The sequence below is a fragment of the Lutjanus erythropterus genome, chromosome 20, assembly GCF_056507025.1.
Source record: "Lutjanus erythropterus isolate fLutEry1 chromosome 20, fLutEry1.hap2, whole genome shotgun sequence".
NCBI classification, from domain to species: Eukaryota; Metazoa; Chordata; class Actinopteri; order Lutjaniformes; family Lutjanidae; genus Lutjanus; species Lutjanus erythropterus.
In genome coordinates, this window is record NC_139336.1 from 2,602,796 (window position 1) to 2,616,003 (window position 13,208).

General features: G+C 37.3%; 1 protein-coding gene across 2 annotated transcripts in view; it reads right to left on the minus strand.

Moving 5' to 3' along the window:
• Positions 1 to 1,092: 1,092 nt before the first annotated feature.
• LOC146308005 (ras-specific guanine nucleotide-releasing factor RalGPS1-like) overlaps positions 1,093 to 13,208 on the minus strand; it is a 148,021-nt gene continuing 135,905 nt past the window's right edge. Inside the window, exons 13-20 of one of the 2 annotated variants that reach the window (XM_084746034.1) lie at positions 10,873 to 11,024; positions 10,653 to 10,701; positions 8,618 to 8,698; positions 5,869 to 5,974; positions 5,160 to 5,252; positions 3,137 to 3,242; positions 2,966 to 3,057; positions 1,093 to 1,764 (exon numbers count right to left, since the gene is read on the minus strand). In XM_084746034.1, the coding sequence (XP_084602160.1) occupies positions 1,735 to 1,764; positions 2,966 to 3,057; positions 3,137 to 3,242; positions 5,160 to 5,252; positions 5,869 to 5,974; positions 8,618 to 8,698; positions 10,653 to 10,701; positions 10,873 to 11,024 (709 nt within the window). In that variant the 3' untranslated portion in view covers positions 1,093 to 1,734. Of the gene's footprint in view, positions 1,768 to 2,965; positions 3,058 to 3,136; positions 3,243 to 5,159; positions 5,253 to 5,868; positions 5,975 to 8,617; positions 8,699 to 10,652; positions 10,702 to 10,872; positions 11,025 to 13,208 lie in introns of both variants that reach the window. The other variant, XM_084746033.1, reaches the window with a different exon arrangement.

The window sequence follows — 13,208 nt, forward strand, 5'->3', positions numbered from 1 at the left end:
GTCAAAGTTGCTCAGATCCTTATACCTGCCCTTTTTCCTGCTTCCATGACATCAACTTGAAGAACTGACTGTTTACTTGACAGGTGCCACTGTAAAGAGATGATCAGTGTTCTTCACTTTACCTGTCAGTGGTTTTAATGTTTTGCTGACCAGTGCAGATCAACCTGTGAATGGAGAGTCTTAACTTCAGGCTCTCCACTGTCACTGACACCTACATTACCTGACGCGGTGCAGATCCAGTCCATTTTACACTTCCTCCTACCCTCACTAGTGAACAACACCCTAAGATAATTAAACAGAATTGTCTGTGTTCCCAGAGTTCAGATTATCTTGCAGAACATAGCTATTTTTACTGATTGGAACGATAGCCAGACCTACAAAAAATACAGTCCAATCTAAGTCACAGAAAAGCAGAATTATCCTTTAAATTCAACATAACATTTGCTTTCAAAGCATGATTATTTAACTGTACTGATGTTAATAGATCTTCCCTTATTCCAGCGTCCTTCAGTTGGAGATCAAACAAGTTTTAGGGTGGCTTCCCACCAAAAGTCTCTCTGAGGAGCAGCTTCCTGCAGCAGTTGGTGAATCAAAGATAATCCATCGTACCGTTTCCCTTTGATAGCCAACTGTCAAAAAATAAACTCTTTTACAAATAAATACAGTATTTACACACACATGATTGTTGAAAGCTTGGTACTTCATTGTAAATTGCTTTAAATTCACTCCAGCAGCTGCCTCAGCAGCACACTGGTGTAGACAACAGCTGGCTGTCCTCTGCAGGATTGATTGTAATTATCAACTTGTTCTGTACCGTTTCCATGACAAGTTTTGATTTGTTCTGTACAAAATATTAATTGTTGCTATTTGTAAACCTTGTTATGTACATCAGCAAACACCTTTTTTACAGGAGGACTACCAGCTGAGGTAGTGAGGGGTGAACAGGTGAACTGATCCGGGGCTGCTTCTTCATTTGACACGGGCTCGTAAAGCAAACTTCATGATTCAACATTGTTTTTGTACAACTACGAATTGTGGAACAAACTCAGTCCAGCTGTATTTTTTCAGCACTGAAGGTGATGAAGTCTTTGTCCTTTTCACTGCAGTGCTGATCTTTACTGGTATTAATGAGGCCTTCAAACGGGGTCACGTATTTCATGCTCACAACCCTTCCTGATAGATCCAAATTCACTTCCTCAGTATGATGTTGAAATGCAGAAAAACAAAACATTACAACAGCCGTTTGACAAATTCCATGCTTCAAACCTGAGCTCCATCTGAAGGCCGTATAACACAGGTCTGCGAACAGAAGATGAACACCAGCCAGCTAACACTGACGTCCACGTTTGTGCACTGATGCATCTTTTCACCCAAGCAGAAACCCAACATGGGCCAAAAAAAAAAAACTATGTGCTTGCTCACATGTTTTTAGCAGCTTAATGAATGACAGTGAACAAGGACGTTTAGAGAAAGAAACAAGGGACGACCTCACCGAAGTCGTCCACTGCCTGGATTTTTCCAGAGTTTACATTAGTCCTGATGGAGAAGACAGCAGGTCCATTGGCATTTGCAGTCACACATCCAGTATCACAGAGCTTCTTCTTCAGATGGTTTTTGACTCTCCTGTTTTGTTTCAGTAGATACCATCAAATTCCACTGCGTTCAGTCATTTAGTCTCTACTTCCCAAACAAGTGGTTTTGGCACGCTATTGTCCTTCTGGTTAAAATCTGCTCTCATTCAAATGACATGAGGTTTGCTGGTATCTGCTGAGAGAATAGAACAGATATTTAACTCATTTAGAAGCAAAAGAGATGTTAGTTCTGTCAAATGTGAAAAGAAAATACACCAAGCCAGTCATAAGTTTTATCTGCTGGAAGTTTCTGCCTGTAAACAGGAAGTTTTTCCTCGCCATAGTCAACTCAGTGCTTGCCCTCAGTGGGAACAATTTGGCTTTATAAAGAATACAGTCTAGACTGGTTCTATTTGAAAAGTGCCCTGAGATATCTTTGTTATAATAACTTTGTTGTTTGGTGCTATACAAATAAAATTTACCTTCTTTATGGTGCCTAAAGACTGTGAGATTTCTGTAATCTCAGAAGTTTATTGCAGTCACACTGAGCAACATGGATCAGATAAAGTTGGGTATGACATCAAGTTTGATGTACGTAGACTGTACAGTGATCACACATACTGACACACATGAGGCTATGATGCAAGTCAATATACAAGAACAAATCAGTCTGAGTCATCCATCTGTGCCACGTATTAAACACTGAAGCTAAACAAGAACCAAGCCCTGCAAAAAAAATCCAAAGGAGGAGAAAAACATGGACCCGGTTGTGGCGAAGGTAAAGATGCCAACTGTGAACGCCAAGTCTGCAGAGCTTGAGGCGTTGTTAATTATTTATAGTATGCTAAGTATGCTAAAATAGCATACATGAATATATGTGTTTGTGCATTCCTATTGGTTGGTCAGGATACATGTTACCCTAAATTTCTGACACTGTCAGAATTTTGTCACAGACTATATCTGGCTGCAAGACAGCCATCTTTGAGTCTCTCTCTCAGCGCAACACAGGATCACCATTTTGGAGCTGCAACTAAATATTTTTGCCATGTTTCATTCATGTTGGTCATCTTTCGTCTGGGAGCCTAAAATCGCAGAGTATATCCTGCTTTATTTAGAGGTTGCTACGTGTCTGTATAAAGCAGTTTTAATTGGTTGATTTTGGCCATTACATCACCTTATAAAGTTGTTATGGCGATAGAGTTGACAAAACCATTTACATATTCACATTACATCAAAACAATCTACTGTTGACTCTAGTATCTATGGTTATAATGTTGCTGAGCATGTCATATACTGCATGTTTCTATTTCTACTCATCTGTCTCTGGAGGAAAAAGAGTTGTTTCATCTGATCAACAGTGACCAAACAGATGAGTGTGTGTGTGCTGAACTTACCTGAGGTCTGCTGCTTCTACAAGCCTCTTCCAGGTTTTTGTGCCAAATGATGGCTGAAAATCTGGATCCTGTCTGGAACTTGTAAACATTGCCTGTGAAGAGACACAGATGACTTTGTATGGTGATCTGGACAGAAAGGTGCAGGTGGTGTGTTGGTGGTGTGAAGCTGACCTTTGTCTGGGTCATTGAGCTGGAAGATGTTGGGTCTGGCAGGGTCATCTGGCAGCACCACCATCCATCCAGTAACACACACCTTCTTACAGGGGCTGGACTTGTACTGTGGAAGAGAGCAGAGAACAGTGGATCAGATTTACTGCAAACATGAAAACTAGACATTTGAGCTGTCAGAACTTTACTACATGTACAGTACTTCTGTATGATGGGGTCATGGCATTGTAGTGGACAACAGGTTCTCATACCTAAACAAAAGAATGGGATGATGACCAGTAAGAGGTGGGAAGTGACTTAATATAAAGACTTTGTTACTGTACTGATTTTTCAGGTATCTGTACTTTTCTTTATTATTTATTTTTCTGACAAATTTTTACTTTCACTCCCTACATTAGAACACACATAGCTGTACTGCACTTTCTACATACTTGAAGGGAGTTATTGATTATTTTTATATTGCATCATCATGTGCTGCCTTCCCAACATCAAGACTGATTTCAGCCTAAATGGATGAAACAATAACAGAAAGAAGATGATTCTCGATTGGTTCCATCTGCACATATCAAGACAAACAAGACAAAAACAAGACAAAAAGACAAAAACATCGTAAAAGACAAGACAAAATAGGACCTAAAAGCTGTAACAAGACGCAAACAATGTAAGAAGACGAAAATGAGGGAACAGTCGGGTAAAAAACAACAAGATGAAAACAGCATTAATGATGAAAACAACGTGAAAGACTTAACAAGACAAAAATGATGTAAAAGACATAATGAGACATAAGATGTAACAAGACTAAAATGGCATAAAGGACAACGAGATAAAAGATGTGACAAGATGGAGAACATCGGGAGGGTTGGTAAGTATGATTACCAGCCATTATGGGACAGTATTTGCCATCATTTACTATTTTAATTTGCAACTTGAGCGCCCTCTACTGGGCTCCTGCAGGCTTGAGGCACCAGTTGACTGTGAACTCCCCTCACACCGTGTCCAGTCTGCTGCATCCTGCTGCCGGGCAATTTCTGGAGCTTATTACTGTAAAGTTTGCTGTGACAGACCTGATATCAATCTGTTATTGTCAGAATTAACGGCTAGTTGGAGCCAAAAAGTGACACTGTCACACAACACAAGAGAGAGTACACAACTGCTACACTGGCATGGCACTGCTGATCTCTAACACACATTATTTATCAGCGGAAACAGGTTAATTATCTCATTATCTGGACAAACAAAGCACATTTTCTTGAGATAATAATGATTAACCTGTTATCAAGAGAAAACAAGTTTTGTTATCCGAGATAATTAATTTGTGATCTTGAGATCACAGCATAAAGATAAATGATTGCAAGTACAGGAGATCAACAGATGAAATCCAACCTGAACTATAAGACACTTCCTACACCTTACTGTATGTGACCAAACATCCTGAAAAAATCAGGACAGTCCCAACTTATAAGCAGTTGTCCCAGATCCTGAATCATCTCCATTTTGCCCAGAAAAATATCTGCTGGTGTGGAAGCTCTGTTAGCAAGTGTTCAGACTGAAAACAGCACCGTGTTAAAAAAAAAATCACATATGAAGTCCAGTTGCAGGAAAAGATTAATGAGTTTGTGGCTTTATGAGATGCTAAGAAAAACTGATAAAGAAGAAGACACGCACGTCCTGGAGTTCACTAAGACGGGTGCTGGATCAAAAGAGAGTTGAAACAAGGAGATCTGCACAACAAGAAGCTCCAGTTAAAAGGATTTATTATGCTAGTAGTGCTTGGAGCACAAGTCTGGAAGTCTGAGGAAGAGCCTTGTGCTCCAAACATCAGCAGCATAATAAATCCTTTTAATGGGAGCTTCTCTGCGTGTGGATCTATCAGTTTAAAATTTATCACATGCCAAAACACCGCACAGCTGTTTACAACACTATGCAACTGGCTTTAGAGACTGGAGCTTAAACATTAAAAACCTGCTGTTCACATTACAGTCTGAACAGTTTCATGTTCTTTATGTTCTTTAAGCATCAGACTCACATGTTTCCTCTCAGAGGCCCTCAGAGCTTTGGCCCCGTAGAACGTCAGTGTTGATCCAGACAGAGTGATCCAAAACCTGGTCCACGATGACAACTGAAACACAGCAAATAAACTCTCACTCACTGTCATCAGATTATTCCTTTGCTGACATGGTAAACCAGATTTGATTACAGTTCACCCCAAAATCAAAAATACATATTTTTCCTCTGGTCTGTAGTGATATTTATCTATCTAGGTAGTTTTTGTGCGAGTTGTGAGTTGTGGACATATCGGCCATAGAGATGTCTGCTTTCTCTCCAGTATAATGGGACTAAATGGCTCTCGACTTGTGGTGCTCAAAGCACTAAAAAGTACATTTGAAAAATTTATGTTTCCAGACATCATGACCCAGTTGCCCAAAATCCACACACCTTGATGTGAGCAGTTTCATGTAGGAACTACTTTGTTTTGGCAGCACAATCTACCAGAACTACTTTAGAATCTACCAGAAGAAAGTAGTTCCTACATGAAACTGCTCACAACAAGGTTTGTGGATTATCTTGAGCAATGTATTTTTTGGTATTTTGAGCACTACAGGACTAGTGTCATCTAGTTCCATTATGCATCAAAAACTGCAACTCGCACAAAAAAATCTAGATGGATAAACAGGGACAAGTATATATTTTTGATTTTGGGGTGAATTGGCCCTTTAAATCTCAGTGAATCTTACCCTGGGCTTCCGTCCTTCCTTCAGCAGTGTTTTCCTTCGCAGAGGTCCTTCGATGGTCACGCTGCCGGCCTCGCTGCAGCCATAGCAGGAGTTGGCAGCAGAGGAGCTGAGCATGTTGGGAAGAGAAGAAAAGATTCAAAAGAGGGATCTAAAGATAAAACATCATGAGCGACTGAAACAGCTCCTCTGCTCGGTGTTCACAGTTCAGTGTGTGCAGTTCACTGTTAGGACAGTGATGCTTCTATGCAGCTTTTCATTTCAACCAAATCAAACTGATTTCACTCACTGGTGTGGAAGAGGAACTAATCCTTTAAGTGCCGGCTTTATAAGAAACACACCCTGTGCTCAATAAGTAAAGCAGTGTTATTCTTATTATTATTCTAATATGTTCAACCATGAAGAATCAGTAACAATTTATATTTAGATACTTTTAATAAGTATTAGTTAATTGGTATTAAAGACTTACTTGATAGGATGCTTTTTAACATTAATATATGTTAATAAGACTGTATAAGTGTTGGTTAAAATTGTTTATAATTGCATTACAATAGACATTTATTTAGTTTTACCTGTTATGACATCCTTAACCCTTTACTAAGCTTTTGTTGTTACTTTATTAACATTTTTATGTAGATTTATTAGCAGTTAACTGTACATTGGGGGGGGGGGGGGGGGGACCTAAAGTGTGAACAATGCTTATTAAGTTTAATTAAGCCTCTATTATGCACTTGTTAACAGTTAACACGACAAATCATTATTATTATTATTATTATTATTATTAATTATTAGTATTTTCAGGCTAGTTGCCTTCACTGATAATAAATGCATAATAAAAAAATTAATTAACCTTAATAAGCACTGTTCACACTTTAGATCTGGTACTCTGAAAATACATAGTTAACAGTTAAACAGTCAAGCTCATAAGGCTTTTATTGACATTCTTAAGCAGTCTATACTTGTCATTGTTAACAAGTTTAACAGTCAACAAGTGCTTATATGCATATTTAGTCTTAGTAACACATTAATGTTAATAAGCATATTATAAAGGCCTTATTACTTGTTAACTAATCTCATTACAAGCACATTAAAATAAAGTGTTAGAAAGCAATCTATTGAACAACAGGCAGACAGAGTCATTTCTTCACTGTCATCAGCCTCAATAGACCAGAATTCAGTGCAGTCACAAGCAGTGGGGGTGTGGCCACATACTTGGAAATGTAACACTGTGCTAGCGCCATCCCTGCGATGATGCAATATTCAACGTCATGATAATCTACACTGTGGATGTCCATGTAGCTTGTAGAATAAATGCAATATAAGCAGAGTGGAATGAAACCATTTAGTATGTTGACACAATGACAGTGAGTCACCTTCTCATAGAGACAACATGCACGTGACCAACAGCAACATGATGGTTCACAAAGCGAGCTTTCCTTAGAGTTAGATGGAAAAGACAGAGACGAGACGCACATGAAGCACAGCACCTCTGCAGACTGTCACAGGTTGGAGCGGTGAAGTTAAAAAGATCTGATCTGATCAAAGTCACCTGCTTTCAGTAACCATACTAACTGGGATTATCTGTCATTTATAAAAACATTTCACTGATCTTTGAGCCCTCAGACAGGATCACATCAGTGCAGAAAAATAGCCTTTGTCCTCTGTCCTCATGATTCTGTATATGGTGTGTGTGTGTGTGTGTGTGTGTGTGTGTGTGTGTGTGTGTGTGTGTGTGTGTGTGTGTGTGCTAAATATTTATTAACTGTCATTTGCCAATAATTGCCACCAATATGGCACATGCAGGGGTTAGGAAAGGAAAGGTGTTTTACTTTGTATTTTGATAGTATTTTGTGTGTGAAACATGTAAATCACCCATTCTTGAGAACTGGAACAAATATATGTTATTCATGAAATATTTTGGTTTGAAAACAGCAGTCTCAGAAAAGAATTCTCAACTTCAAACAATTTTAAAAAAGTGTTAAAATCCTTCAAAATCTAAAACAATACCTAATAACAATACCTACTGGTGTAACAGTGTGCTATTAAATTTTCTTTTTTTTTAAATAGATTTTTTATTAAAATGTGTCAAATGTCAAAAGTAAAATGTCAGATTTTTACAAAAACATGATTTAATCAGGTATAAAAAGGGTTAGCTATACCCTAAAGGACATCACTTTCTATTTTTAGACAAATTCATTTAATAATATTTCTATCAGATGTGTCTCAACCATAACATGTCAACTCTGTAGTTCTTCTAAATCAAAGATAAATAAGAATTATGTTTAAAAATGTGTATTTTGATTGACATTAAGAGACTCTGAGACACTTTCAAAAAATAAAATGGCTGCTCACTACGACTCTGCTGTAAAATGAAAAAATGGAACATTTTGTTGACTCTGTAAGACGTCAACTCTGTCAGACATTCCATTCCACAAGGTTACAAGGTTTGATAGCCAAGAGTTTGATCTTGTAAAATATATTTTCCAGTATAATTGAAGAGTAAAACAGTTTTATCACAGTTCTCAAGAATGAGTCAGCTACTTTCATCTCAAGAAACAGTCCATATTAAAACTTTGGACAACATGATCCATCACCAGTTTTGTAGGTTATGTCTGAAAGGCGAGTTGAAGATGAGCTCTGACTCTCAGCAGCATGCAGTGAGGTGAGATAAGACACATTCTACTCTCCTGTAAAGATGAGTTCAGTCTTATTTAAAGAGATACTGACTTCTTGTTCTCAAACTTCACTGTACCTGTAAACATAGCTGCGGCTCCGGGGGGAGTTGCGAAGCGGGACCCTCCAGTTGGGGCCCAGTGTTGCGTACATGCGGCCCCTGTTTGTCACACATTGTCACAGTCAGTCTGAAGGGCTCCATGTATGTCATGTGACCAGAAGAAACCAATCCAAACCATATACTGAGATACACACAGTACCACTCTGAGACCAACCACAGCCTGCTTTAATCTTCCACTCAGAGATAGAAACTGATACATTTGTTCTATAATCTTGCTGAGACAAACATAGATGTAACATAACTTGACACAGAATGTTGCAACATTCAAATACATTGATATTATATGCATCATGAATATGCTGCAGGCACAGATACAAACTGAAAGTACAGAAGCACATGTCTGGGGCTACACTGCACCAACAAGGATTCATTTTTAAACACGATTAAAACATTATTACTTTAAATTATGTTGCATCTAACTTAAAATTCAGAAAGATTAAATTTACCTTTCATTAAACCTCAATTTAGTTTCTACTCCAAATTGAGATTAAATTTAATTCTGCTGTACCTAAACTTTAAACTCAAATTTAAACTGTGATACAGTATTAACTTTAAGTTCGACTTGAGGTGTTTTAACTTTTAAAATAGCTAACTATGACTTTTTTCTCTTTTAGCTAGCTAGCCAACAATATTACTTTTACTTCTTATCTAGCAAACAATGCAACATTTATGAAGGAGTACAGAACAGTTGAAAGTTAATGGTTTTCCAAATTTATTTGTGTTTATTTATTTTACCTAAATGAACTTGGCTTTACTAAATTAATTAATTAATTAATTAATTAATTAAGTATTAAATTTAAATTGTGTAACAGAGCTCTACTAAATTATTATCTGGATTAACTTGTTTTAAACCTAGTTTTACTAAACTCTGATTAGTATTAATCTTAGGTTATCTTAATCCTTGTTGGTGCAACAGTCTGAGAAAAACTCAAAGTTTATAGGGTATGTCTGGTGATATTCTGTATTTTTCTTCAACAAATCTCATGTCAGAGCCAAACCAACTATGGAAGTAACAAGTAGTATGATATATTTTCTTCCTCTGTGCCATAGAGCTCTGTTGTGTCCAAAAACACTATTAAAACCACATCAGTGAGCCGCATTGTTACACTGGCTGACATCTTCCTTCATTATCATGAACACACTCAGTGTAGTTTATTTTGACACAATCCCACAAACACCATTACACTGTCACAAATACTCAATAAAGCACCAAATGTGGATTATTCAGCCATTGAAATACAATAATGCAGTATTTTATTTGATCTGACAAAAAACTACAGTGAGCAGCTATTGTAGAGAGTTGCTTAGCATTTAAAAATAAATGAATACATGTGAGGTGTTGTGGGCAGAGAGGTCACAGAGTACTGAGAGATATTGAGAGATGAGTTTTGTTGGTTTAGTCTTTTTATGAGACTTGTTGAAAATAAGAAAAGTATAAACTGTTATTAGCATTATTTTTAACAGAACCTTACTGTAGCTTTACAATCACTTTGAACTTGAAAAGCATGAGGAAGTATTTTTTTTCTTAGCCTGTTATTAACACTTTAAAGGAGGAATGTGTAAGATATGGCCACTCCAAACAAACGGTGGAAACATACAACTAGCATAAGTGCTAACTGCTGCAGCTGTCTTTGACTGTAGCTAGCCTACCTGCTGCTGTTAGCTCAGTTAGCAGTGTAGCTAAGTGTCCCACTACTGACTCAATTCTGCCAGACCTGCAGCTTTGGGAGCATCAGGAGAGTTTCTGTGTTTACACTGTGAACAATGGAACCAGGATCAACAGCCTCGTGAGTCGGGTATCATTTGGGTTTTTTCCGATACCGGTGCTAAATAATACTTTTAAAACAGTACCAGTACTTAAAATTCTGGTATCTTACACATTGCACCTTTAATACTGTCATCATATTTTTAAGAGATTAAAACCTTCCAGGATTAAGTGATTATATGATAGGTAGGTATGTAGACTGTACAGTCAGTGATGATTGGTTCTCACCTCTCCATTCCAGGTGACAGCTCCTCCCCAAAAGAGCTTTCACTGCTACCTGTTAGGAAAAAAAACACAAAAATGAAGCACAGGTTTATTCTGTGGTCTCAAGTTTAGAAGGAAAGCTAATGAGGCATTTGTAAATATAGAATCAGCAGAAACTATTAAATAGAGAAGCAGTTTAATTGTGTTTGTCATGAACAGAATATAATATAATATACATACATACCTAATGACAGACCGTTGGAGACAGACGTACTGTGTGGATCGTTCCTGACTGGACTCTGAGACTCTAAGAAGCTGTCGTCCAGCAGGTGTCGTGCTTTCTCTATGGGAAACGTGGCACTCCTGCTCTCTGACATGCCATACTGACACATCATGCTGTGGACACACATCAGCCATTAGACAACAACCAAAACACACTGATTGAGGTTTTAAAGCTATTACAATGAGTTTTACACTCACAGGGAACTTTTCATCACAAATGGATTTTTTCCAACCTGAGTCGTGATTCTTCTTCCTCTTGTCTTTTCTTTTCTTTTCTTTTTTCTTTTTTTTCCAGTTTTCATACCATGTTACCCAATGATGTAATGGCTGAAATTTGAGAACATACAGACTCTTCACAGACACAAGTGTGTCTGTTAACTTTAACCACGGTATCTCATGCACGTATTTGGGTGCGACCTTTAGAACTACTTGTTGGATTTCAGAGCTGTGTGCACACAATTAGAAAATGTAGGAACAAGGTGACTGGAGCTCCAAAACTGAAAACTGGAATGTAACTAAGTACTACGTACTTTACTTTACTTTACTTACCTGAGGTAGAACAATATTTAAAAACAGTATATTTATAGTTATTCTTATAGTTTGTTCTTTGTGCAGCGTAGGGATGAGCCAGTGTTGGTCTGATACTGGCCTAAATCACTGGATCAGATGTCAGTGGGGGAAACAAAATGTGTAATGCAGTATGATCCATTAGCCTAAACTAGTGGTTCTCTCTTTTTCTGGCAAGAAAAGTTTACATTCCACAATTATTAACAATCAGTAACAATAACTGCAAAAGCAACTGATAAAAAGGGATTCAAGTTAAATCTAAATCAAATAAATCAATGAAATAATGATTATTTTATTTAACTTTATATCACTCTCTAATTTTTTACGGCGTCTCCCAGTTTTCAGAACCACTGACCTGAACTATTACATAAATGCTTAACTAAACTTTGAGCAACATGCCGTAGAGAGAGAAATGTCACATTTACACCAATGAAATGTATTTTTATTTTAACTGTTTGTGTTTAAATGGTGCTGAAAGTTCTGCGTTCTGCGTGTTTAGGGGAGTACAACAATTGTTTCACAGTTTGAGTATGATGTTTTTTTAGATGGCTAGGTTAAGCAAAGTATATTCATTAAAAGTTATTAATAAACATTTTTTTTAAAAATGGGATTGGATTTGGCCCTTAACACTGGCACATTTACAGAAATGCTGCTTAGTGTATTTTGTCCTTATAGATAAATAAATTAAATTAAAGAATTATCAAAAACATGTATGATCACTGAATATGTTGCATTATTACTGATCAAAGGTGCTAAATACCACATTCAGCCTCATTAAATATCCGCAAACAACTATTAGCAGTGTAAACATGTATTGGTTTGATGTCCTCCTGAGCAGAGACTGTCATCACACTCCCTGTAGTCTTGTTGTGATTTGGTTTTCTCTGTTTAACCAGGACGGTCATGTGTGTGTGCTTATTCCAGGATGTGTGCTCGTCTGTCTTGGTCCTCTCTGCATCTGTTTTCAACATGGCGGTCTTGTGATTAACTTTAACATATTACAGCTCAACAGTCACTAAAATATGTTTCTGAAAATGTTTGAGGCAGAAGCAGGTGATGCAGTAATAGAATACTGATCCATTTCTGATCAACACTGATCAGTTTGACAGTTTGATTTGAGTTTCATGAGTCGTGTCTAGAAGGAAACCCCAAATTTGTTGAGCTCTCACAAGATTTGTATGTGTTGTTTCTTTATTGTGCACTTTGTACAAACTAATTATGTTCTATAATACTTTGTTTAAGATCTGTGTAGCTTTAGAGACAGAAAATATGGTTATGATGAAGGAAAGATTGAATTTTGAGTTAAAAATGATCACTCCTTTGCAGGTCTAGGGTTCCCTTCTAGACACAAAAGACAGACTGGTGGCCACGTGGTTACAATCTTTCTTGTTTTACTCACTACAATGTGTTTCTGAAAACATTTAAAGTGAGAAACAGGCAAAACAGTTTCATAATTTTGGTTCTTATTTGATCAACAATAACAGTTTGGTCAGAGTTCTGTGAGCTGTGTGAGTTCAGACGACACTTCCTTCTGTGCATTTGTTTTGTTTTGTGATGCCGGTGCTCTACAGCGACCTCTAGGGAAAATATCATATATAGCACCTTTAAACTATGAAACTGTAAACAAGAATTTGGTGTACATATAACAGCTACAACATTAAAATGCTGCTTAAACTTAAATGCATCAAAAGTAAGAAATCTATATAAAAAGAGAACAGTGACAGAGTTCCC